The sequence below is a fragment of the Tachyglossus aculeatus genome, chromosome 5 (assembly GCF_015852505.1).
Source record: "Tachyglossus aculeatus isolate mTacAcu1 chromosome 5, mTacAcu1.pri, whole genome shotgun sequence".
NCBI classification, from domain to species: Eukaryota; Metazoa; Chordata; class Mammalia; order Monotremata; family Tachyglossidae; genus Tachyglossus; species Tachyglossus aculeatus.
Genome location: NC_052070.1, coordinates 57628193 through 57654965, shown reverse-complemented (window position 1 = coordinate 57654965; position 26773 = coordinate 57628193). Strand labels below are relative to the sequence as shown.

At 51.0% G+C, this 26773-nt stretch overlaps 1 protein-coding gene across 1 annotated transcript in view; it reads left to right on the top strand.

Moving 5' to 3' along the window:
• IFFO2 (intermediate filament family orphan 2) overlaps nt 1-26567 on the top strand; it is a 62322-nt gene extending 35755 nt beyond the window's left edge. The window contains exons 2-9 of the mRNA XM_038746925.1: nt 13441-13501; nt 15012-15107; nt 17343-17483; nt 19185-19324; nt 23501-23621; nt 24621-24713; nt 25039-25169; nt 26462-26567. Of these exons, the coding sequence (XP_038602853.1) occupies nt 13441-13501; nt 15012-15107; nt 17343-17483; nt 19185-19324; nt 23501-23621; nt 24621-24713; nt 25039-25169; nt 26462-26567 (889 nt within the window). The remainder of the gene's footprint in view (nt 1-13440; nt 13502-15011; nt 15108-17342; nt 17484-19184; nt 19325-23500; nt 23622-24620; nt 24714-25038; nt 25170-26461) is intronic.
• The last annotated feature ends 206 nt before the right edge of the window (nt 26568-26773 follow it).

Here is a 26773-nt window from a genome sequence, read left to right as displayed (position 1 = left end):
CCAAGCACTGTACCAAGTGCTGGGGTAGATAGAAGTTAATTAGGGTCAACAGAGTCCCTGTCCCACAGGAAGCTCACAGTTTAAGGAGGGAGAAAAGCAAGGATGCAGGGTCCCAGCACCTACCCCTTTCGTCTCTTGCGCCAGGATAAGCGAGGCGGGGTGGCCTGAAATATTCTGCTTTTACTTCAAATGCCGTGCTTCCTCATGCCTTCTTGGCCTCCTCATTTCTTTCGAACGGGACTATCTCCTTGGTTCCTTTCTCGCTGTGGGCAGGGAATGTGCCTGTTTATTATTATATTGTACTCTCCCAAGCCCTTAGTACAGTGCTTTGCACACAGTGCTCAGTATTGAATGAATGAAGTTCCTTTCTGCTCAGTGACTGCCTCCCCCGTGATTGTGTGAGGGTGTTTGTGTGTGTGTAAGTGCGTGCCAAGTCCTGTAGCCACATGGCTGGGCCGCAGAGTTATAATCACATTATATCCTCAGTGGGACTCTTTCTTGGGCTTGAATCGCCCTTCGGGATTCATGGGTATGCAGCTTAGCTGAAATCATCCCTAGGATTCTGCAGATTCCCTAATGACCTCTTTAATATGCAGGGAAAGCCCCTTCTCTTTAGATTTAGGGGGCCTTTCTCACCCTTCTTTCCTGGCCCGCACATCTCCCTTCTACAGGCCCACTAGGTATTGCTGGATTTATGGGCCCATATTGCTAAAGAACAGAGGAAATGGGCGTAGCTTCTTGGGGAGAGAAGCTTCAGTTTGTTTCCATGGTGGAAGTTAAGGACCGTCCCGGCACTCGATCCCTTCTTAAGATTCAGAGCTCAGAAACCCTGCCTGGAGTGCCGATCTTGCACATCCAGAGGTTTTAGGGAGATGACAGAGTTGTAAAGTCGTGGGGAAGACCTTAAATTCTAGGGCAGTGCTGAGGGCATAGGAGCATTGGTGGTATATGTTGCCGAATTGTACTTTCCAAGCGCTTAGTACAGTGCTCTGCACACAGTAAGCGCTCAATAAATATGATTGAATGAATGATTGAAAGAATGAATGAGTGAATTAGTGGTTGCTATTGGGAAAATGCCTGGGAACGGAAGTAGCGGGGTCCAGTGGGAAGAGCACAATACTGGAATGTGGGAGATCTGGTTTCCGATCCGTGCCATTGGCCTGCTCTGTGACCTTGGGGAAGTCATTTGTTGTCTCTGTGCCTGTTTCCTCAACCATAATATGGAAATAAGCTACCCCTTCTCCTTAGCCCTTAGACTCTGAGCCTTGCATGGGATAGGAACTGGCCAATCTGATCATCTTACATCTACCCCAGTGCTTAGCATGTAGTAATCAATCGTATTTATTGAGTGCTTACTGCATGCAGAGCATTGTACTAAACGCTTGGGAGAGTAGAATAACAGAGGTGGTAGACACGTTCCCTGCCCACAAGGAGCTTAGAATCTAGTGTGCAGTCTAGTAAGGGCTTAAAAAATACCATAATTATTTTAAAATCTAAATGCAAAGAGAGAGGGTGAGTGGGGTGGAATAAAGATGACTAAGGAACGTCTTTATCCCCAGGCTCAGGGATAACTACCGTTGTCTGGCAGCTTCCCAGTTAAAGAGCTGCTCGAGATAGTTGTGGCTGTTTGGGCCTCTAGTTCAGATCCTTTATGTCTCTCAAGGCTCAGCGCTGGTGAGCGCATTTGACTGTTATTCTATTATAGTCCGGCTGTAATGGAATGGGCTTCTTGGGGAAAGTGTTCCCATTAAATTAATACCTCTTCCGTGGAGACGATCAGTTGGCATTTAATTTACATTCCATTCAGGAAGCAGTGCAGGGAACCGGGGTGGAAGCAGGCTTCAGCTCATCTGTTGGGAGAATCCAGGCCACTTCCCCTCTCCTGCATTCTGGCACCTTTGGCTTTTTGGGGAGGTGTGGAAAAAAAAGCGTAGTTGGAAGCCAAACAGAGGAGAGGCAGCTCTCCTGATCTGCGTTCTCGTAGTGGCTGGGAACCACCTGGTCAGGTGGCATCCTCCCCTCCGTCAATATTCAGTGTCCCCAGAAGGAACCGCCGTGTTCCTGGCTATTATAGTGCTTTTCTGGGAGAACAGGGAGGAAGCGAAGTTGGAAGAGAGAACTTGAGCATTGTTACTCTGGCAGTGAACCTGGCAAAGTCAGGTGAGAGGTTGCTTCTGCCACTCACCACACGAGTCACCTACCGGAGACGGGCTGGGGACCGGGGGAAAACGGCAGGGTTTAGGTGGAAATCTGAGCGTTGACTGGTAGTACAGGGAGTTGGGAAAATGGGCCCAATTTAAGAGCTTCTGGTTCCAGTGTGATACCCAGACCGTCCCGGGGAGGGAAGTGTGTCCTGCAGAAGTGGGTATAGGGGGCCTGTCAACTTGACAGGGGTTCTAGACTGTGAGCCCACTGTTGGGTAGGGACATCTCTATATGTTGCCAACTTGTACTTCCCAAGCGCTTAGTACAGTGCTCTGTACACAGTAAGCGCTCAATCAATACGATTGAATGAATGACTGGTGTTCCCTCCAGCCCCTAAAGATCCCTCTTTTCCCTTCCAAAAGATCTGCCTGCTTCACATGAGAATGAGCTTACCCTAGCCAGTACCAAAAGTGATTCAGAGGAATAGAGCGAGGGGAAATCTTGGGTTCAACTCTCCATCCTCCAGGCTCGGGCTGCCACGAGGTGCTTGTGAGCAGAGCAACTCCTGTGATTTCTCCTCCATCCTCGCTGTGTCCGACCGAGGGGGCTGGCACCTCCGGCGGGGAGATCGGCTAGTAGGCAGGTTCAAACGGCGCGGTATGGGTGGCAGGGGAAGAGAGGTTTGCCAGCAACTAATCTCTAGCAGTCGTCGATGGGCTTCTACATGCTACCAGTCCATCCGCCGCCAGCCAACACACCCTTCCTTCCAGCTCCCTGAAGCAGGAACAGAAAAAAAGATAGGCTTTCTAGAGGAAACGAGGGAGTCCAAGAGCTAACATCCCTGGAACATCCCCTCCCTCTCTCCTCCAGGCAACGCCCAAAGTTTGTGTACCTGAATCCAGGAGTTTTCTTTTTCTCCTTTTTTTCTTGAGGAAAGGCGCCTAGTCAATTTTGTTTTTTTTTTTGGATGCTTCTCATCCTGTGTGTGTCTCTCTCCTGTATGAGAGAGGAAGCGAGACAGAGACTGAATGTTGGACTGTATCCCTTCCCAGTGATCTTCCTGCTTTATGCTCTTCCTAGGGCCAAGTGGCCTGCTAGCTCAGAAGGCCAAGGAATCAATAAATGATATTTATTGAGCACTTACTATGTGCACAGCACTGTTTTAAGCACTTGGGAGAGTACAATACAAGAGAATTAGCAGGCACGTTCCCTTTCCATAATAAGCTTAGTCTAGAATCGATCTAGAACACTAATAATAATAATAATGGCATTTATTAAGTGCTTACTATGTGCAAAGCACCGTTCTAAGCGCTGGGGAGTTGCAAGGTGATCAGGTTGTCCCATGGGGGGATCACAGTCTTAATCCCCATTTTACAGATGAGGTAATTGAGGTATAGAGAAGTTAAGTGACTTGCCCAAAGTCACACAGCTGACAATTGGCGGAGCCGGGATTTGGACCCTTGACCTCTGACTTCAAAGCCCGTGCCCTTTCCACTGAGCCACGCTGCTTCTCTAGAATACCAGAGGTTGTGAGTTCTAGTAATATACAGGGGGTTTTATGGTATTTAAGCCAGGCTCTGTACTAAGTGCTAGAGTAGATACAAGATAATCATGTTGGATGCAGTCCATGTCCCACATGGAACTCAGCTTAAATCCCCATTTTACAGATGAGGTAAGTGAGGCAAAGGTTTTAATCCTGTTCCTGGACCTTGGACGGTTTGTTAGAGATTTTTAGGGTGAAAGCCAGACTCTATTGCCCCTCATCATTTACAGCGTTTTAAAGCTGCTTTTTTCCATCCCTGGATTGAAGAAAAACCCCAAAAACCTGTAGGGTCTCTCGTGGTTATCTCTGATGGATGCACTTCGGGGTCTGTGGGAAGAAAGGCCTCTTGCTTGGTTAGGCTATGGCCATCTACCAGTGTAGGATGACTTCTAATAATAATAATAATTTTGGTATTTGTTAAGCACCTACTATGTGCAAAGCACTGTTCTAAGCACTGGGGAGGATACAAGGTGATCAGGTTGTCCCATGTGGGGCTCACAATCTTAATCCCCATTTTACAGATGAGGTAACTAAGGTGCAGAGAAGTGAAGTGACTTGCCCGAAGTCACTCAGCTGACAAGCAGTGGAGCGGAATTTGAACCCATTACCTCAGGCTCCCAAGCCCGTGCTATGTCCACTAAGCCACGCTGCTTCTCTGCTGCTTCTACTTCTTCCATCTGTAACACCTCAACCTGGTCCAGCTCTAAAAGGTATCCAGTTACTTAATTGATGGTATTTATAAAGCGCTCACTATGTGCAGAGGACTGTACTAAGCTCTTGGGAGAGTACACTACTATAAGAAGCAGCACGGCCCAGTGGAAAGAACATGGGCTTAGGAGTCGGAGGACCCGGGTTCTAGTGCTGGCTCTGCCACATGCCTGTTTGGTGACCTTGGGCAAATCACTAACTTCCCCGTTGCTCAGTTACCTCATCCGTAACTGCAGAGAAGCAGCGTGGCTCAGTGGAAAGAGCCCGGTTTGGGGAGTCAGAAGGCATGGGTTCTAATCCTTGCTCCGCCCCATGTCTGCTGTGTGACCTTGGGCAAGTCACTTAACTTCTCTGAGCCTTAGTTCCCTCATCTATAAAATGGGGATTAAGACTGTGAGCCCCATGTGGGACAACCTGATCACCTTGTAACCTCCCCAGTGCTTCATTTGGACAAATCTCCTTTTCATTTTGCCTCCTCTCACTTTTAAAGCCTTTTAACTGAGAAGGAATAGAGAATACTTGTTACGCCTGATACATTGCTTGCATCACGAAAAAAAACAGTGTTTTGCACATAGTACGCGCTTAATAAATGCCATTATTATTGTTATTATTATCTGTAAAATGGGGATGAAATCCTACTCCCCCTTAGACTGGGAGCCCTATGTGGGACAGGGACTGTGTCCAACCTGATTAACTTATAGCTACTCCAGTGCTTAAGAACAATGCATGGCACGTAGTATGTGCTTAACTAGTACCGTAAGTACAACTCCTAATAATAATAATAATAATGGCATTTATTAAGCGCTTACTATGTGCAAAGCACTGTTCAGAGTTGGCAGACAACATCCCTGCCCATAACGACTTTCCAGTCTAAAGGCTTAACCCTAGCTCCTCTCCTGTTACTTAGAAACGGTCCTCTGAGCCCCAAAATCCGAATGTAGCTTAACTCTCTAGTGACAGGCAGCGGGGAGAAAAACTGAGCAGCGTTCAGATATTTCCCCATCAAGGCTGCTTAATCCCTTGCCCGGCACCGCACCGCCTTTCTTTTGAGATGCAGCTTGTCTGAACTCAGGTTTGAGCTTGGCCGAAAGGATTCCAGCCCTTCGAGGGAAGTTCTAGGGGAGGATGTGAAGAAGAGGTGACTCAGCCGGGCGACGGTTTCGGATTCCCGCAGCCGCGACCCCGGCTGGGCTCTTCGTCAGCCCCTTTCCTGCCAGCGCCGGGTGTCAGAGCAGCCCCAAATACGCGTGCGCTAGTTGCGGGGAGGTTGCGGGGGGTGGGGGGTGTGCGTGAGATGAGCTGTTCTTTGGCCCAGGCCGGTCCTTGCCCGTCATGTGACTGCAGCAGTAGCTGGCGGCCTGCTAACGGGGCCGCAGTGACATGTGCGGGGAATGCAGGGTGGCCACATCTGGCCAGGGAAAGCGGCTCCACCAGGCCCTCCCATCTTCTTGGCCTCCTTGGGGCCGCCTGATGGGATGGGGGGGAGAGCAGGATGTGCCTGAGACCCCCCCAATCCCCTCCCCTCTTCGGCCACCCCCGGGCAGCGAACCTGAGGTGGAGAGTTCTGTCAGACTGTGGTCCGTTCTGCTCGGGGACCAAGGCCCAAGGATTCAGTCGTGCTTATTGTGTGCAGAGCACTGTGCCAAGCTCTTGGGAGAGTATAATATAACAATTTGGCCGAGTTGGTAGACACCTACCCTGCACAAAATAAAAGGTGCAAGCGTCGCTCCAGGAGACCAGAGGAACTGGGCCTCTGCGCCGTCACTTCCCCGCCCCTCGATGTTGTTCAGGGAATTCCTGCCCACCCCAATCTGTCCTCTCCTCCCGCCAACCCCCTTCTCCTCCTCATCATCCAGAGAAGGGACAGGTGAGAAGCCCAGCTCTGAGATTTACTCATATCTATTCTATTTATTTTATTTTGTTAGTATGTTTGGTTTTGTTCTCTGTCTCCCCCTTTTAGACTGTGAGCCCACTGTTGAATAGGGACTGTCTCTATATGTTGCCAATTTGTACTTCCCAAGTGCTTAGTACAGTGCTGTGCACACAGTAAGCGCTCAATAAATACGATTGATGATGATGATGATTTACTCTCAATCCTGAGATTTAGTCCTCCATCTAGATATCTGAACCGTGCAGATTTGAGGGTCCCTGCCTCTTTTCCAAGGGGAAAGACTAGAGTGGAATATGAGCCAGGGGCCAGTGAAGCAGGGAGTCTTGGGAAGAAACGGCAGAGAAGCAGTTTCTTCTGTTTCCGTTCTTTGGGAATACTCGGGAATCCCCATCTGCAGAGGTGGAGAGCTCGAAGGAGAGTGAAGTCCGGTAGGGACAGAAGTGGGTAAGGAGCCTGAGTCCCAAAGCCAGCCAGGGTAGTTTTGGACACTACTTGGTACCTTCTAACCTAGAAGCAGAGTGAACTTGTGGACTGCAGAGTTAGGGTGACCATGGGCAAGTCACTTACCTTGTCCATGTCTTAATTTGTTCATTTATACAATGGGTTAAATAGCTGCTTTGCCTCTGCTTGGATTGTGAGCCCCACATGGGACATGGATTGGGTCTTATCCAATTGTATTGTTGCTACTCCTGTTCTTAGAACAATGCTTGGCACATAATAGATGCCTAATGAATACCACAATTACTTATTTTTTATAATAGCATTTATTAAGCGCTTACTATGTGCCAAGCACTGGGGAGGTTACAAGATGATCAGGTTGTCCCACGGGGGGGCTCACAGTCTTAATCCCCATTTTACAGATGAGGTAACTGAGGCACAGAGAAGTGAAGTGACTTGCCCAGAGTCGCACAGCTGACAGTTGGCAGAGCCGGGATTTGAATCCATGATCGCTGACTCCAAAGCTCGTGCTCTTTCCACTGAGCCACGCTGCTTCTCTGTTGTCATTACTGGACTCCTTCCTCACAGGCAGCCCTTGACCATCGCCCCTGAGGCATCCCCTAAGGGTCGGTGGCTAGTTGCCTCACACCCCAGTGGTTTTTAGCCCTCGCTCCCCCTCCAAAATGCTGTGTGATATTGGGAAGATTCATTCATTCATTCAATCGTATTTATTGAGCGCTTACTGTGTGCAGAGCACTGTACTAAGCGCTTGGGAAGTACAAGTTGGAAACATATAGAGACGGTCCCTACCCAACAACGGGCTCACAGTATAGAAGGGGGAGACAGACAACAAAACAAGGGAAGGAAAGAGGGAAGATGATTTCCCTCTCTCTGCCTCTGTTTTCCCATCTTTATACTGTGACTATTTATCACTCCCACGGCTTGTAAGAATGGCGAAGGTGCTCATTTCTTCAAGGAAAGAAATGAAATAAAAGAAAAAGAAAAGAATGAAAACCCTGCAAGTGTATCCACAGTGCTCCGATCTAAACAATGTACCCAGAATCCAGCAATGTCAAAATGAAAGAGCCCAGGCCTGGAGGTCGGAGGACCAGAGTTCTAATCCTAACGCCGTCATTTGCCTGGGCCTCAGTTTCCTCATCTGTACAATGGGGATTTAAATACCTCCCCTTTAGACTGTGAATCCCACGTGAGACAGGTCAGACCGTGTCCAACCTGATGATAATAATAATGATGGTATTTGTTAAGCACTTACTTTGTGCAAAGCACTGTTCCAAGCTGATGATCTCATATCTACCCCAGCATTTAGTGCAGTACTTGGCAAAAGAGAAACAGCATGATTTAGTGGATAAAGCACGAGCTTGGGAGTCAGAAGGAACCGTGTTCTAATCCCGGCTCTGCCACTTGTCTGCCGAGTGACCTTGTGCAGCTCACTTCCCTTCTCTGAGCCTCATTTATCTCTTTGGTAAAATGGGGATTAAGACCGCAAGCCCCATGTGGGGCTGCACCCAACCTTTAGACTCGTAAGCTCACTGTGGGCAGGGAATGTATCTGTTTATTGTTGTATCGTACTCTTCCAAGCTCTTAGTACAGTGCTCCGCACACAGTAAGCGCTTAATAAATACGATTGATTTGGCTTGTGTTTTCCCCAGCGCTTAGTACAGTGCCTGGTATATAGTGAGTGCTTAGCAAATACCGTAAAAATACCTCTGTTAATTCTTTCATTTAATTTGCAGGCTCTTGATTCAAAATAGCCTAGATTCCCCTGAGATTCTGCCGAAGCTGGTGGCGCTGGCCCATCTTGGGCAAGCGTAGCGCTTGGGGCTCGGAGCATGGGTGGATGGGCTCCACCCAGGCATGCCCCATCTTGACTGCCACAGCGCAGCACTGTTTTTAAACCCCTTTAAGGAGGGATTGTGCCCTGCTCTTTGTTCACATGCCTCTCGACAGCCGGGAGCTCAGCCCAACAACAGAACAGTTATCCTTTAAGTAAGTCGCCAGAGCTTTCTGAGCTAAAAAGGGCTTTGTGAGGGGGAAGGGCCCCGGGGTGATGGGAGCCGTAGAAAATGCTGGAGAAAAGGTAGAGGAGCTTAGAGGAGAAAGAGCAAGGTTCTGGAAGTCCGAGGATCTGGGTTCTAATCTTACCTCTGCCACTTGTCTGCTGGGTGCCCTTAGGCGAGGTACTTAACTTCTCTGTGCTTGTTACCTCATTTGTAAAATGGGGTTTCACCGACTACTCTCCCTCCTGCTTACCTTACTGTGAGCATAGGGTGGGCCCCGTCTGTCCTGATTGTCCGATTTCCCTCAGTTCTGAGAACAGTGCTTGGCACTTAATAAATAGGACTAAACAAATAGCACAATTATCAACAAGAAGCAGCATAACCTAGTGGAAAGAGCACAGGCCTGAGAGTCAGAGGTCCTGGGTTCTAATCCCGGCTCTGCCTCTTGCTTGCTGTGTGACCTTGGGCAAGTCACTTAACTACTCTGTGCCTCAGTTACCTCATCTGTAAAAGGGGGATTAAGATTGTGAGCCCCATGTGGGACAACCTGATCACCTTGTATCCCCCCCCAGAGCTTAGAACAGTGCTTTGCATGTAGTAAGCGCTTAATAAATGCCATCATTGTTATTGTTATCATCCCCAGCGCTTAGAACAGTGCTTTGCATGTAGTAAGCGCTTAATAAATGCCATCATTGTTATTGTTATTATTACTCTGGGCCTCAGTACCCTTATCTACATAATGGGGATTCAGAACCTCTCCTCCCTTCTACTTAGACTGTGAGCTCCATGTGGGACCTGATCATTCTGTATTGACCCCAGCACTTAGTACAGTGCTTGGCATATAGTAAGCGCTTAACAAATGCCACAATTAGTATTACTTTGGTTATTATAAATCGATAATAATGGTATTTGTTAGGCACTTGCTATGTGCCAGGCCCCATGCTAAGCGCTGGGATCGGTACAACCAAGTTGGGTTGAACACAGCAGTCCCTGTCCCACATGGGGCTCCCAGTCTTAATCCCCATTTGACAGATGAGGTAACTGAGGGCCAGGGGAGTGAAATGACCTGTTCAAGGTCGCACAGCAGACAAGTGGCGGTGCGGGGATTAGAACCCAGGTCCTTCTGACTCGCGGGCCCATGCTCTATCCACTGCACCACGCTATCATTATTATTTTTGTTATTAATGCAGTTCTGACCCAGCACTGTGCTGGCTTGGACACAGGTTAAATGGGCCAGATGGAAAGGGGACGAATCCATATACTAGAGCCCGGGGAGAAGCTGGCAGGGGGGCTTCAGTACCGATCTGCCATTAGGCTAATGCACTTATTGGCCCTGGTTTCGAAGGCAAAACAACAAATGGGACGCAGCTTCCCTCCACCGGCGAGATGAACCCGCACAAGGCTTGGTTACTTCCATCCCGACCCGTTAATGAGGAACTGAGGCGAACTCCGTTGCGGTGGATGAGCGGTAACCCCTCTGCCACCCCGAAGATGATCTGAAAAGGGAAATCAATTTAATCCTTGCAGGGAAGGGGTTGTGAGCCCTAGGCGATGAAGCATTTGGGATGAAGGAGAGATTGAAGCCAGGGCGATCTGGAGGATTTTGTAGCTCTCGGTGGGGCCGGCTTTTGATCGGACTCCGACTCCGCATTGCACAGCGGGAGCCCTGGGTTTCCCGGCCCCTCCCCACGGAAGCAAGATCTTGCCTTCTTTGAGCAATTAGTTTTTCCATCTTTCCTTGGGAGGAATTACAATTGCTTCATCAGGGGTTGGGAGACCGGTGACTGCTGCAGTTGCTCTGAGCTGGGGAGAGAGAGGCCAACAGAAGGTAGGGACGTCAGAGAGCCAGGCGCATCTGGCTCGCCTGCTGTGTGACCTTGGGCAAGTCACTTCTCGGTTTCCTCACCTGTAAAATGGGCGTTCATTACCTGGTCTCTCTCCTGCTTTGGAGAGCAGTGTGGTCTAATGGAAAGAGCATGAGCCCAGGAGTCAGAGGACTGGGGCCGTAATCCAGGCTCCGGCCCTTTCCTGCTGTATGACCTTGGGCAACTCACTTCTCTGGGCCTCAGTTCTCTCATCTGCAAAATGGGGATGCGATACCTGTTCTCCCTCTTACTTAGACTGCGAACCCATGTGAGACCTGGTTATCTTGTGTCTGCCCCAGCACTTGGTACATTGCTTGGCAAATAGTAAAGCCCTTAAAAATACCACAGTTGTTGTTATTCTTATTATCATTATTTAGACTGTGGACTCGAAGTGGGATAGGGACCGTCTGATTATTTTGTATCTATCCCAATGTTTAGCACAGTGCTTGGCATGTAGTAAGCACTTAACAAGTACCACAATTATTATTATTTTGTGGTTCATATGGAGGGGATTTTCCCAGTATCCCAGTGGGCTGATCTGTCTGACAAGATGATTGCAAAGCCACCTCCAAGGGGACATGGTGGGCAGGAGGGGTGTATAATAATAATAATAATGGCATTTATTAAGCGCTTACTATGTGCAAAGCACTGTTCTAAGCGCTGGTATGTGTGTGCCTTTTTCATTCCTAGTAGTGGAATTGTCCGGTTTGAAGAACAACACTGCCGACAGTAAAATCTCAAGGGTTGCTTAGGCCTCCTTTGAAAAGCTATTCCAGAAAGCTGTGCCAGATGCTGTATTAAGCACTGGAGTGGTACAAGCTGTTCGGGTTGGACACGGTCCCTGTCCCATGTGGGGCTCACAGTCTCAGTCCCCATTTTACAGATGAGGTAACTGAGGCACAGAGAAGTAAGTAACTCACCCAAGATCACACAGCAGGCAAGTGGCAGAGCCGGGATTATGCGTCTGCCCAGGAGCTGCCCTGCAGCAGAGGGAGAGGAGGAGATGCTGCCAGCCCCTGGTACCCACCCTGACCCAGCCCCCCGGGATCCCGGGACCCCTCCTGTCCTGGAACCAGGAGGGTGACAGTGGGCCCAGAGAGGACGATTCGGCTGGGACCTTTGAACCTCGGCGTCTCCCGGTGTAAAATGCCGGCCTGGAGTGGTCTTTTGTCCGCCACATCAGGAGTCTCCTTGAAGCCAAGAAGTTGGCAATCGCCCAGGGAGGGAGGGAGGGAGGGCTTGGCTCGATGGGAAGAGCCAGTTAGATTCCTCTGGAGCTGATCCTGGACATTAGTTTCTAGTTCAGTCCCCAGACTCCCTCCTTCTGGGGCCCTTACTCTGTCCCTCCGCAGACGCTGGACTCTTAACATCTTTAAATTTAGGCCGCACGGTCTGGGCATGAGGATTGACTCCCTCCTCACCATGACTGAGGAAGGGAGGGAGGAGGAATTCTGGTGTGCATGTGTGCGTGTGTGTGTCCCTCCGTCCGTTACCGTGCAGCCTCCATTTTCGTCCACTTTCCAAACGTCAATGTGGTAACCGAATCTGCACCCGGTCATCACTTTCCCTCCACCCTACTCTTGACTCACCCAACGATGACATCGACGGCAGCTCTCGGAGGTTGCCAAGGTGTAGACTGTGAGCCCACTGTTGGGTAGGGACTGTCTCTATAAGTTGCCAACTTGTAATTCCCAAGCGCTTAGTACAGTGCTCTGCACGCAGTAAGTGCTCAATAAATGCAGTTGATTGATTGATTGATTATTTTGCTCTTGATTCACCCCGGGCATTCATTCATTCAATCATATTTATTGAGCACTTACTGTGTGCCGAGCTCTGGACTAAGCGCTTGGAAAGTGCAGTTTGACAACAAATAGAGACTATTCCTACCCACTAACAAAGACAAATCCTGGGGTTCCAAATCAGCCAATGTGTGCGGGGAACAGGAGAGGACGATAGACTCGGTTGATACGATCCTGGCCCACAAGGAGCTTATAGTCTAGTTTCAGCCCCTTTTCTTTCCAGATGCTGTTAAGCATTAGGATTGAGGTTTCAAATCCTCCAAGAGGTCATCCCCGAGTAAGCCCTCTTTTCCCCAGCTCACTCTCCCTTCCGCGTCTTCTGTGCTCCTGGATCTGTGACCCTTGGACATTTGATATTCGTCTCATCCCCAACCCCACAGCACTTATGTTCGTATCTTTAAATGGTATATTGTAATTTATATTAATGCCAGTCTCCCCCACTGGACTGTGAGTTCATTATAGGTAAGAAACCAGTCTAATTCTATTGTACTATACTCTCCCAAGTGCTTAGTACAGTGCTCTGCACATAGTAAGTGATCAATAAATACCATTGATTGATCAATTAGGATCCTGGGGAAGGGGAAGAGAGAATTCCCCCTCTTGGAGTTATCTTATATGGAAGTGCCGGTCTTCAAAGACGTAACGGGTCTTGTTTAACAGATTCCCACTGGGGGATGGGTGTGTCGACCCCGTGGTCGATCTTAACTGGTCTTCTTGCTGCTCCTTTCATCCTCCTGTGTCGATCCCCCTCCTGTGTCGATCCCTTCACCGTTGCTCACAGGCCACCCCACTTCTTGCATTGCAGCTGCTGTCTTGGCAACTTAGTGAGGTCCCCGGGGGGCCGACATCGGGGAGGGAGGTGGGGGGTCCTCTCGGGTGATAGGGCTGGAAGCTTCAGGACAGGGGGTGTGCAGGCACTCAGCTCTGGTGCGCTCTTCATCCCCTTCACTGCTCACCAGCTCCTCGCTTTGTGGGCCAGGGACCGGGACTATGGCAGCTCCGTGCGTAACCCAGTGGCACCTTCTGTCTTCCAGGTGGGAGGAGGAGCTGGCCAAGCGCATGAGTCTCCAGTCCATGGTTGAAACACTCCAAGAGGTAAGCTCCCCTGGAGGGCAAGGAGAGGGGGTGAACTGGAGAACTGGATTTGGGGTGAGGGGGCAAGGGGAAGCATCCCAGGTAGATACAGACAAAGCCCCTTCTCTTTGGATGGCACCTGGAGGGGAGTGCTGCGTAGTGGGCAGAGCATGCACTGATCTGCAATAATAATTATGGTACTTGTTAAGGGCTTACTCTGTGCCAAGCACTGTTCTAAGAGCTGGGGCTCCTACTCTTAATCCCCATTTTACAAATGAGGCCCAGGGAAGCGAAATGACTTCCCCAAGGTCAGACAGCAGACAAGCCTCGCTGCTTCCCAGGGCCGGGTCCATTTCTGATTCTGCCTCTGGACTCCCTCTGCCCTTCGAGTCGCTCTTTCTTGCTCTGGGGAGTGTCTTGTGCTGCCCCACGGAGATGGGGGAGCAGGGATCCTCTGCTCCCCAAACCCTTTCTTGGGTAAAGAGAGGATGAGTGAGATTGACTCTTGGTAGGACGTCAGACTCCAGAGAGGGGCAAGATGTGGGGGACTGCTAGTTTGTGGTCCTGGTACTGAGTCTTGGTTCCTGGGTGGCTGGTTTTCTCCAGGGGTGTTGTGGACTTTCCCTCCCCTCGCCAATTTATCTGCTTCACCGGAAAGATGCCTCAACCTTGAATTGGCCAGAAAGCAGCGAGGCCTAATGGATAGAGCACAGGCCCGGGAATCCGAAGGACCTGGGTTCCAATCCCGGCTTTGGCACTTGTCTGCCGTGGGACCTTGGGCAAGCCACTTCGCTTCTCTCTGCCTCAGTTACCTCATCTGTTAATTGGAGATTAAGACTGAGTCCCTGGCTCCAACCTGATTAGGTTGTGTCTACCCCAGAGCTTAGTTCAGTGCCTGGCACATGGTAGGCGAATAACAAATGCCAGATATATAAATATATTTTTAAAAAGCCTAATCTAGGTCAGGGAGCTGAGTGGGGACCTCGCTGCTCTTGGGTCTCCAGCCCCACAGAGGCTGGGCCTGTTAAGGTCTCAGAAAGGAGAGTTTCATGGGGATTCTCTGCAATGGTCTGTGTTTGCTTATAATTGTGGTTTTTGGTAAGTGCTAACTCTGTGCCAAGCGCTGGGGTAGATTTGAGATAATCAAATCAGACCCAGTTCCTGTCCCACATGGGGCTCTCAGACTAAGCAGAAGGGAGAATGGGTATTGAATCCTCATTTTACAGATGAAGAAACTGAGGCCTACAGGATTGAAGTGACGTATCCAAGGTCACGCAAAAGCCAAGTGGCAGAAGCCAGCTCCTCTGACTGCAAATTCCACACTCTTTCCATTAGGCCATACTGTTTCGGGGCACTTTCTCAGGAGCAGCAGCCCTCACCCCCCTACTCCCCAGAAAGATGAAGTGATTGCCCATTCCAGCTCCAGTCCTGCTTCTTCCCACCCGCAGCTATCAGCCTTGTGTCCCTCTGGATCTCACTCCCCTCCCCTTAAACCTGAGCCCCTTTAACTGCTGCTCTCCTCCTCCTTTAGGAGGCCCAAGAGGCAGAGGCCATCCAGGAGGAGCTGAATGAGAAGATCGAGAGGCTGAAAGCAGAGCTCGTGGTGTTCAAAGGCCTGATGAGTGATGTAAGTGCCGTCTCCCTCCATCTTCCCCCACCCCCCATGTTGGCAATATGTTTCCTCTCTCCCCTTCCCACCTCCTCCCCCATGCAAACTGCTTCATTCACAATGAGTTTCAGGCTGTAGTGAGCACTGCTTTGTAGTTAGTTCCCTGGCTGCCTCAGACCAACAACAGATGCATCGGAAAACAATCCCCCTACCCTCCTGCCCCGAAGTCACCCACCCCAACCTCCCCCGCTTCCTGTTGGTCTGTTTAGAGATGCATTTATTTGCTGCTTAGCCCTTAACCCTGATGATTATTTTGAATTATTATTTTTCTTTTTGCTCGTCACAAGTTCACAGGGCTGGCATTCGAAGCCCAAACCCTGGCGCCACTATGGGATGTGGGCCAGGACCACCCCCTTCTGAGGGTTTGAGGGCTCGGAGGGCAGAGGGGGTTCTGTTGGGTTAAAGCCACCGTCCTGCTTTCGCCTGATACAAAATGTTCACTCGTTGATATGTTGAATGGCTAATGAGCCTGAGATGTCGGAGCACTGGGGAGTTTTTACAGTTGGGGGACTTGGCCCCCGAAGAGCTGAGGAGCACGAATGGTGCCGGCCTTTGAGCCAGGCGGTGTCAGGATTTTGCAGCACTTTCCTGTCCGGCTGGGGTTGTGGGATGGGAGGTACTCAGGGCTCTCCGAGCTGAGCCCCTGTCGGTCCTGAGTTTGGATGATCCATTCATTCATTCGTTCAGTCATATTTATTGAGCGCTACTCTGTGCAGGGCGCTGTACTAAACACTTGGGAGAGTACGGTGTAACAATCAACAGACACATTCCCAGCCCACAGTGAGATTAAAGGCTAGAGGGATCCATGACCCTATGTTCCCCCTTGTCCTTGGCTGGTGGCAGTGGTTTTGACCCAGGATTCCTGTCACCTCCAGCTTCAGGATCCAGAGTCAATTAAATGTCTGTCAGAACAGTCCCAAACTAGGGCATCCACTGACTTCCCATCCTTTCCTCCTCTCCCTGTGGGACACATTCAGGAGCAAAACTCTCCATCAATCAATCAGTGGTATTTACTATGTGCTTACCATGTGCAGAGCACTGTATTAAACCCTTGAAAAAGTAGATTACAATACAGTTGGAAGACAAAAATCCCTGCCCTCAAAGAGCTTACGCTTTTTATTCAGGAGGAGGTTTCCTGCAGCTTTGAAGCCTCTGGGCCTTGCTGATTTGGAAGAGTTCGTGTGGGAAGAGAGGCCGAGGATGGGGAGCATCAGGCTCTGACTTTACCAAAAAAAAATGCGGAAGGAACCGGGGGGCCTGGAGTCCCGGAGTGGGTTGGGAGAAGGTGGGCTGACGGCACTTGGTATTTACCCCACAGCATTTATGTACTTATCCATAATTTGTTTATATTAATGTCTGCCTCCCCCTCTTGACTGTCAGCTAATGGTGGACAGGGAATGTGTCTCCTAACTCTGTTGTATTGCACTCTCCCGGACACTTAGTACAGTGCTCTGGACACCGTAAACACACAATAGATACTGTTGATTTGATTGACTAGATGGCTAGAGGTGTAAGGTTGGTTTGGCTGAACTTCAGTGGCCCAGAGGTTGCCTACTCTTGGGGCTGAGCCGACTGTGCCTTGGAGGAGTTATGTCAGGGAGAGTTTGGTGTTGCTTTCAGGTTGTGATTGTGGTTGATGGGGAGCTGCCTGGTGATCTGAATGGTGTTCAGTAGGGATGGGTGACTGATGTTTCCCCCCAACCTCCCGCCTCCGCCTGCGATCCCCTGCTAGGCTTCCTGCCTTGGGTGATCCTGGCCCTCGCCAGTCTGAAGGAACCCGGGACAGCGGTCGGGGCAGTGCGGAGGGACGGGGCCTGCGGAGGTGGCGGGAAGAAAGAAACGTTTGCCATGGGTGTGAATTGTTTTCAGCTCTACTCAAGGCTATTGTGTGTGTGCTGAGAGAGGATGGCTTCCGGTGCACTGGGCAAGTAGCAAACAGGAAGTGATCCCTCCAGCCTGCCTCCAACATCAAGGAAACATTGACTCCCACAAGCTCCTGTCACTGGCCACTGAGACCGACCCTGGTCTCTCCACCTGGTTAGGAGGGCGGCCTCAGGTCCCAGCCTCTCTGGGGCCTGGGGGACCAAAGGCCATGCCCGCTCCCCCCCTTCCCCAGCACCCTCAAGATCCATCCCCTCTTCTGGCACTTGCTCTCTCCTGAACTCACATAACCCCCTGCTGTCCTCCCTGCAGCCCATGACAGACCTCGACACAAAGATCCAGGAAAAGGCCATGAAGGTGGACATGGACATCTGCCGGCGAATCGATATCACAGCTAAGCTGTGCGATGTTGCGCAGCAGCGGAACTCAGAAGACGTGTCCAAGATCTTTCAGGTGAATAGGGCCTGCCCACCCCAGCCGCCGGCCCTGCCCCTGGACGGGTCTGTCTTCTTGCCAGCACTACTCCTAGTCTGCCCCAACTCCCTCCCGGCCCCCCTAGCAGGTGCTCTTAGGCTCCCCAAGAAGTCCCATCCTACATCTCTCAGAAATAAGCTTTCCTCGGGGACTGGAACCCACTGCCTGACGGAAGCAGTGCTCACCTTTACGAGCCCGGGCCCCGACGAAGGGGACGGGGAGAGTCAGGTCAGGGTGCTGAGGCTGTGAGAGGTGCCTTGCTGTAGACAACTGAGTTTGCAAATTGGGCTCTGTGCCTTTCCATCAGGTCTTTTTTCTGTCACGTTTCTGTTTCTGTGATAATGCAAGTGTGTGCGTGTGTGTGGGTACGTGTAAACCCGAGAGATCCCGATCTAACTAGCTGCCATTTGAGCTGGGAAGGGGAAACCAAGGTTATAGGCTGCTCCTTGCACTCATTCTGAACGTACTGTTCTTGGAAAGCGGCTGCTCTACCGGTGTTTTCTCCTTTCTGTTTTCTTTGTCTTTGCTTGATCTCAGGGTGAAGTGGGTGTGCTACCACTTTAACTGTGGGACTTGAATATTGGGGGATGCCCTCATCGGCCTCTCCTTCCTCCATCTTTCCTGCTCAGAGGCCAATGGGAGGCATGGAGGCTAAGCGGGGAGACGAGGCATTCTGTCATTCTGTGGACACTCTGTAGTCTCTTTGTGTGTGTGTGTATGTGTGCTCTTCAAGCTATTCTGTGTATGGTCCTCGGGCAACCCTGTGTAGCTTCTGTGTGCACTTCTGGAGCTTCTCTGTGGGCAGTCTGTAGCCTCTATGTGTTCTTCGGCCCTTCTGCGTAAACCTGTGTTTGTGTTCCTTGGGCAGGTCCAGGTACACTTTATAGCCTCTGTGTCTGCTCCTTAGGCAGGTCTGGGTACACCTTGTAGCCTTTGTTGTGCACTCCTTGGGCAGGTCTGGGTAACGCCTTGAAGCCTCCGTGTAGGCTCCTTGGTTACTTCTGTGTATATCCTGTGACCTGTGTGTGGGCCCCTCTGGCACTGTTGGGTATACCTTATAGCTTCTGTCAGTGCTCCTTAGGCAGAACTTTGGACACCCTGTAGCCTAGGTGTACCTTTTATGCCTCCAGTAGTATGGGTGTAGTGGTCAAAAGGCCCTAAAAAGCGACAACACGCTTTTGTGTCTGACTTAGAGGTGCTTGGTTTCTCTCTGCCCGGCTGGCAAGGGTCAGCACTCACAGCCTTTCTGCGTCAGGGGCCTCCTGCTTCCCAAGGACTGGAGTGTCCTCTTCTGAGTGGTTCTAATGGCTGGGAAGAGACAGACCTCTAAGTCCCCCCCATCCCAAGGCCACTGCTGAAGGCTTGACTGGGAACTTGGGCTTCCCCTTCCCGGTCCTGTGTCCCTTTCTTCCCCACCTAAGCTCACCTCGCGGCCGCCGTGCTCCCTGACTCCCACCCCCAAACCCCGCCTGCTGCTCAGCGAGCCCTCTACCAGCGAGCTTGCCCTGACTAGAGCCCTGGCTGCCACTCGCTTTGCACCCTGCCGTTTCCAGCTGCTTTCCATCTATCACCTCACGGAAGGGAATTTCCCCTCTGGTTCCCCCCTCAACACCCTTCATCACCAGCAGAAGCCCTGACTGGCTCTCTCGGTCACCCCCCTCTCTCTGCCCTTGGGTTCAGGTGGCGTCCAAAAAGAAAGAGCGCAAGGTCACTTCGGACGAAGACCTTCCTGAGCAGGATGCAGAAGGCAACAGGTTCTCGGATGATGAAGTGGGCTCCCTGAACATCACCGATGAAATGAAACGCATGTTTAACCAGCTGTGAGTATATCCCAGCCACCCTTAAGTCCCTTCCTCTGACAGACCCTGGCTGGGCCCAGGGACCAGGCCCTCTCCGTTCCCTCTTCACTCCCTCAGGGATCTGTCTCCAGGAAGCAGATAATCTGAAAGGAACAGAAAGTGGGAGCTGGGAATTCAGTGGAGTCTCGTCTCGCTGTGGGAGAAAATACTGCTCTGCCCTCAGTCATTTCCGGAGCCTTGGTCTATGATGATTTCATGACTCCCCCATAAAGGCTGAATTGTTCATAGCAAGCCTGGGGTTTCCTTTGGAGAAGGACACAGCAGTACTGATGTTTACTCATGCCTTTTATCCCCCTGAACTATTTTTCAACCTTTTAACCCTCTCAGAGGGTACTTCCCTAGGGGGCCTATTATTAGTATTATTATCATTTACTCTGTGTTAAACTCTGCGATAGATACAGGTTAATTGGTTTGAACCTAATCCCTGACCCACATGGGGCTCACAGTCTAAGTAGGAGGGGGTAGAGGAAGTGAATACTCATTTTACAGTTGAGGAGACTGAAGCCCAGAGCAGTTAAGTGACTTTCTTTTATGGTTTTTGTTAAGCGCTCCCTAAGTTTCTGGCACTGTCCTAAGTGCTGGGGTAGATACAAGTGGGACAGTCCCTGTCCCACGAGGGGCTCGTAGTCTTAATCCTCGTTTTACAGATGAGATAATGGAGGCACATAGAAGTAGAGTGAGTTGCCCAAGGTCACACAGCCCACTGTCCTAAGTGCTGGGGTAGATACAAGCTACTCAGGTTGGACACAGTCCCTGTCCCACGAGGGGCTCACAGTCTTAATCCCCGTTTTACAGATGAGATAACGGAGGCACGTAGAAGTAGAGTGAATTGCCCAAGGTCACACAGCCCACTGTCCTAAGTGCTGGGGTAGATACAAGCTACTCAGGTTGGACACGGTCCCTGTCCCACGAGGGGCTCACAGTCTTAATCCCCGTTTTACAGATGAGATAACGGAGGCACATAGAAGTGGAGTGAATTGCCCAAGGTCACATAGCAGATGTAGGGCAGAGCTGGAATTAGAACCCAGTCCCTTGCTCTATCCATTAGGCAACGCTGCTTCTCTGGGACTTGCCCAAGGTCACACAACAAGGAAGTGACAGAGTTGGGATTAGGGCAGAGGTCATCTGACTTTTTTCCACTGGGCCACGCTGCTTCTCAGCCACGTAACCGTCCCCCTAAGCCTCCTGCTTCCCAGTCCTCTCCCGCAGCCTTCTGGGCCCAGCAGAAAGGAGAAGCTTCCCGATTGTGACCACAGGCTGGGGTTAGTCACCCAGAGTGACATTCTTGCCCTCCTCTCCAAGCAAGCAGGGGAAACTTTCTTAAGTTTCCAACCACAGAGCGGAGTTGTGGTGCTAAGTACAGGGTTCCTGGCTCAAAATCCTTTTAAATAAGTCTGCTGAGTAGTCCGCTCCCTTTTTAGCCGTCGTCTCCGAAGCACAGAACCTGGCCAGAGAGGAGACCCAATTCACTCTACTTCTGTGTGCCTCCGTTATCTCATCTGTAAAATGGGGATTAAGACTGTGAGCCCCTCGTGGGACAGGGACTGTGTCCAACCTGAATAGCTTGTATCTACCCCAGCACTTAGGGCAGTGGGCTGTGTGACCTTGGGCAATTCACTCTACTTCTGTGTGCCTCCGTTATCCGCTCCTTCCACCGTAACTGAGGGCATTCATCTTCCTGCCACTCCCTCCCCTTCTTCTTGCTTTATTTTTTTATGGTATCTGTTAAGCACTTTCTATGTGCCAGGCACTTTACTAAGTATTGGGGTAGATAGAAACTAATCAAGTTGGACGCGGTCCCTGTCCCACACAGGGCTCACAGTCTTAATCCCTTTTTTACAGATGAGGTAATCGAGGCACAGAGAAGTGAACTGACATGCCCAAGGTCACAGAAGACATGTGGCAGAGCCGGGATTAGAACCCAGGTTTTCGGACTCCCAGGCTACAGTGCTTCTCTTTCATTGTTGCCCGCATTCATTCAATCCTGCTTATTGAGCACTTACTGTGTGCAGAGCACTGTACTAAGTGCTTAAGCCCACAGTGCCATCTGCCACAGCCCCTTTCTTAGGTGGACCATGTTCAGGTCCACTGGTCCCTGCTCTGGGAGGGGGCTATTCTTCGAATAGCTTTTTTCATCAGATAAGAAATCTACCTTCAGCAGAATCCCAATTCTCCCGACTCAAGTCTCAATCATGTTGTAGCAGCGCAAGTCACTTAACTTCTCTGTGCCTCAGTTACCTCATCTGTAAAGTGGGGATTAAGACTGTGAGCCCCAGGTGGGACGTGACCTGTATCCAACCTGATTAGCTTGTAATACCCCAGCGCTTACTGCAGTGCCTGATAGTAAACACGTAACAAACTTCATTTAAAAAAAAATAGAGGAGCTGGCTTGATGAATGAAAGGGCGAGATTTGAAAATTTGAAATAGAGAAAGAATGGCAGTAGTGCTGATAGGGCCCCAAGTCCAAAAAAACAAATTTCTTTTGGAGAGAGAGAGAGGATGGTGGGTGAATTATGCTCCCAGCCTGTTGGTTTCTGTTTTGTTTTAAATCTGAGGTTTGTTGGGTTCTGAAGCCAAGAACATCTTGCGCTGGGAGGTAGGGAGGGAGGCTGGAGGGCTGGGCCTGGGGAGGGGCCAGATTCCAGCGGGGAAAGCCACGTTTGGGCATCCTGCCCGCATCCCTCCAGCCAAGCCCCTTTTCTAGAGGAGAAGTCGCCCACCCCAAACTCCCCTCTTCCGGTCTTTGACCCCCCACACCCGCCTCCTCCGCCCCGTGCTCTCACTCTGAGCAGAGACACTGAGAGGAAATGAACTCAGAGAAGAAGAATGCTGGCTGGAAGCCGGGAAGGGAGCTGAGGCAGGGAGCCGGGCCCGGGGCGCTGGGCGGGCTGTGGGAGAGCTGTGCCGGAGCAGGCAGGAGCCGGAGAGGGATCCGAACCTGGGCGGGAACCCAGCGGGGCCTCCTCCGCCTTCCCTCTGTTGCCCTGAGCCCAGGTCGGGGCTCCATCTCTTCTCCCTGCCCCTGTTTTCCTAATTCAGGTACTCTTCCCCCTGGTCTTGCTGCCTGGATTGACTGGAGACTCAGACTTTTTAAAAAAAATTTTTAAAAATGGTATTTGTTAAGCGCTTACTAAGTTCCAGGCACTGTTCTGAGCACTGGGGTAGGTAAAGCTAATCAGGTTGGACACAGTCCATGGCCCACGTGGGGATCTCAGTCTTAATCCCCGTTTTACACACGAGGTAACTGAGGCCCAGAGAAGTAAAGTGACTTGTCCAAGGTCACACGGCAGTCAAGTGGAGGAGTCAGGATTAGAACCCAGGCCTTCTGACTTCCAGGGCTGTGCTCTATCCACTGGGCCATGCTGCTTCTCGTTTGGAAGGCTTGAGTGGCCTCCCAATTTTGGACTGACCTGGGGAGCCCTGCCCCAGCACTCCAGGTTGTATCTGCTGTCTCTATCCCAGCCTTGCAGATAACCATTTCCCTTAACCAACCCCCAAACTCTTCCTCAGCCATGTCCACCCTGCCTGATGTTGGAGCGATGCTTTCTTAAATGTGTGGGCAGCAGTGGCCTAAAGAAAGACCAGCTGAAGTGGGGAATCCATGACTGTCTTAAGGGGAGCAATGTACGGAAAAAAACATGGGCTTGGGAGTGTAATCCCAGCTCTGCTACATGCCTGCTGTGTGACCTTGGACAATCACTTAGCTCCTCTGAGCCTAAGTTACCTCATCTGTAAATTAGGGATTCGATACCTGTTTCCCCTCTTAGACTGTGAACCCCATGAGGGAGAGGGTCTGTGCCTAACCTGATTATCTTGCATCTTCCCCAGCGCTTATAACAGTGCTTGACACATAGTAAGTGCTTATTGTACTCTCCCAAGCACTTAGAACAGTGCTCTGAACATAGTAAGCCCTCAATAAATACCCCTGATTGATTAATAAATACCACAATTCTTCTTCTTATTTTTAGCCTGGAGTGTGATTTCTCTTTGGTTCAGCCTGATTTCCTGGAGACTTGAGCCTGGATTATTTGACACAGATGATGTTTTTCCCCCTCCTCATCTTCTGGGAATCCAGACCCGGGAGGTCCTGTGCTTCCCGTTATTGACTTCTGATGTCATTTCCCGCCCCCCTGCAGGAGGGAGACCTTTGACTTTGATGATGACTGTGACAGCCTGACCTGGGAGGAGAATGAAGATACCCTGTTGCTGTGGGAAGACTTCACCAACTGCAACCCATCCATAGAACTGCAGGGAGAGGTGAGGGCAACTGCAGTCCTGTCAATCAATCAGTTGTGTGTATTGAGCGCTTTTTGTGTGCAGAGCACTGTACTAAGCATTTGGGAGAGTAAAGTGCAACAGTATAACAGACAGTGCTTTGCACACAGTAAGCACTCAATAAATACGATTGAATTCCCTGGACACAATGAGCTGTCAGAAGTCCGGGTGGGGAGACCCCCTCTCCTCACCCCCAATCCGAGGGCCCTGGGAAAGCCAGCTAGCTCATACTCTTTGTGACCTCGGGCAAGTCACTTAACATCTCTGTGCTTCCATTTCCTCTTCTGTAAAATGGGGATTAAATTCTTCGGTGTTCTCTCTCCTAGGCTTCAAGCCCCACATGGGGACAGGGACCGTGTCCAACCCGATTAGCTTGTCTACCCTGGCGCTTAGCATGTAGTAAGTGCTTGACAAATCCCACTATCCAGAAATTCCTCCCGTTCTGCAGTTACTCGCTGGGGACAGTGCCCTGTTCCGTGCTCTGTCCTGAGGGGTATCCTCGGAAAATAGTCGATGCTCTTAACGATGGTTGGGACATTTGGCAGCGAGTGAAAAATAAGGGGTCTGGTTATTCTTTTTTTCACTCTTCTCCTGAGATTCCCCTTCCCCTACTTTCCATCATGCAGTGGGGAAACCACATCTGGTCCATTCATGGACCAGACTCTGAAGGCCCCCTCAACCTCCCAACGTAATGACAATAATAATAATTATTTGTTAAATGCTTACATGTGCCCAGTACTGTACTAAGCATTTGGGTAGCTACAGTGTATGCAGATTGGTTACAGTCCCTGTCCCACATAGGGCTCACAGTCTAAGTAGGAGGGGCTACAAGTATTAAACTCCCGTTTTACGGATGAGGTAACAGGCGCAGAGAAGTTAAATGACTTGCCCAAGGTCACACAGCAGGGAAATGGCCCTATTGTTTCTACTTCCCCACAGCCTCCTCCTTCTCCTGACTTGCCCCTGGCTTTTGTCTTACAGCAAGAGGAAAACCTAGGCAACCTGATCCACGAAACAGAATCCTTCTTCAAGACGAGAGACAAGGAATACCAGGAGACAATAGGCCAAATTGAGGTGCGCCTGGGGTCTTGGGGGAACAAAGGAGGCCAGGCTGGGGGAGGGAGAGCAGGCTGGAGGGGGCAAGGGAAGTTGAGCTGGGGGTGGGAGGGAAGTGGGAAGTTAGAGAAGCAGTGTGGGGTGGTGAGAAGGAGGCCGGGCCTGGGTTGGGGTAGGGGGGATGAGGGAGGTTGTGGAAGGGAGGGAGGCCAGGCCCAAAGGAAGAGAGGATGGGGGGGCAGGCCAAGGGAGGAGAGGAGGTGGGGATGAAGGAGGTTGCATGTGGATCTTTAGAGTCCAACACTGATCCCTCCCTCCTCCCTCTTACGCCGCCCCCTCCCAGATGGAGCTGGCCACCGCCAAAAGCGACATGAACCGACACCTTCACGAGTACATGGAGATGTGCAGCATGAAGCGGGGCCTGGACGTCCAGATGGAGACCTGCCGGCGGCTCATCAAGGGCTCTGCAGACAGGTACCGACTGGGCCAGCCACTCCCTGGGAGCATTCCCTTAGCGTACGCCCTGGGGTGAAATCATTTCTCCATCCAGATTGACACCCATGCCCATCACCCTTCCCAGTTGTTCCAGGTGTTTAAGTCTTCTAGACTGTGAGCCCGCTGTTGGGTAGGGACCGTCTCTATATGTTGCCAACTTGTATTTCCCAATCGCTTAGTACAGTGCTCTGCACACAGTAAGCGCTCAATAAATATGATTGAATCATGAATCCCTCCTCAAACCCTCTGTGCACCCGCCTTCCCCATTCCTTTCCTCTAACGACCTGATCACCTACTTTTTTGAGACAGTTGACACTATCAGGCGTGATGCCCCTAAAATCTCCTCTGCCCCTCCCCAGTCCCTTTCTACTCCTGTCCCTTCTTCAATGCTCCCATCTTTCCCAGCAGGATCTCTAGATGAGATCTCGTGTCTCCTCTCAAAATCCATCCCCTCCACCTGGGCATCCGAATCCATTCCTTCTCTCCTTATCACAGTGTTTGCCCCTTCCCCTTCTTCCACCCTAACTGCCATCTTCAAGTGCCTTTCCCTCTTCTAGCCTGTGAGCCCGTTATTGGGTAAGGACCATCTCTATATGTTGCCGATTTGTACTTCCCAAGCTCTTAGAACAGTGCTCTGCACACAGTAAGCGCTCAATAAATACGATTGAATGAATGAATGAATGAGCACTGGGGCCAAGACTGTTTCAGGGACAAACATGGGTCTGATAAGAGACCCCCGCTCAGTTCTTTATGAGGGAATGTATAGCCCCAGCCCAGTGCAACTGTTTTAGAGGTGGGGGAAACTGAGGCCCAGAGTGAGCCGCACACTGAGACGAGGCAGAACTCTCACGGCTCCTGTTTCCCTGCCTCATTCCTCAACCGCCTTTTCCCGTGCTTGAGTCTCATTGTCCCGGAAAATCGGGATCGCTGTTCATGCTGGGGGCCAAGGTTCAGCCCCTTTGGGTTCGGTTCTACCCTGGGGCCCACGTCTAGGTCCCCATTCCAGGGATCAGGCCAGATTCACCACTGTCAATCCATTCATTCAGTTGTGTTTATTGAGCACTTACTGTGTGCAGAGCACTGTACTAAGCTCTTGGGAGAGTACAATACAACAATAAGCAGACACATTCAATCCGTGGTATTTATTGAGCATTTACTATGCGCAGAGCACCGGCCTGGGAGAGTACCATACACCCCCTCGTCTCCCCTCCGTCCATCCCGGCCTGTCTTTCGGCATCCGAGACCGACCCCTTCCTCTCCCTTCTCCCCAGAAACTCTCCGTCCCCCAGCTCCGTAGCCAGCAGCGACTCAGGAAACACGGACGAGATCCAAGACGAGTTGGATCGAGAGGCGGGGGTGGAGCCGATGGTCAGCTGATGTCCAACGGGGAACGTCGTCCTGCAAGCCGGGGGCCCCCCGACACCCAGTGGAGGAGAAGAGGAGAGAGGTTGCGGGCAGCGAGGGAAGCGCAGAACACACACGGACTCCTGAGACCCTCCCCTCTCGCTCCTGAGGGACCGCTGCTTCCGACAGCCACCCCTCCCTCCCCCCGGCCCCCCCCCCGCCATCCCGCTCGACCACCT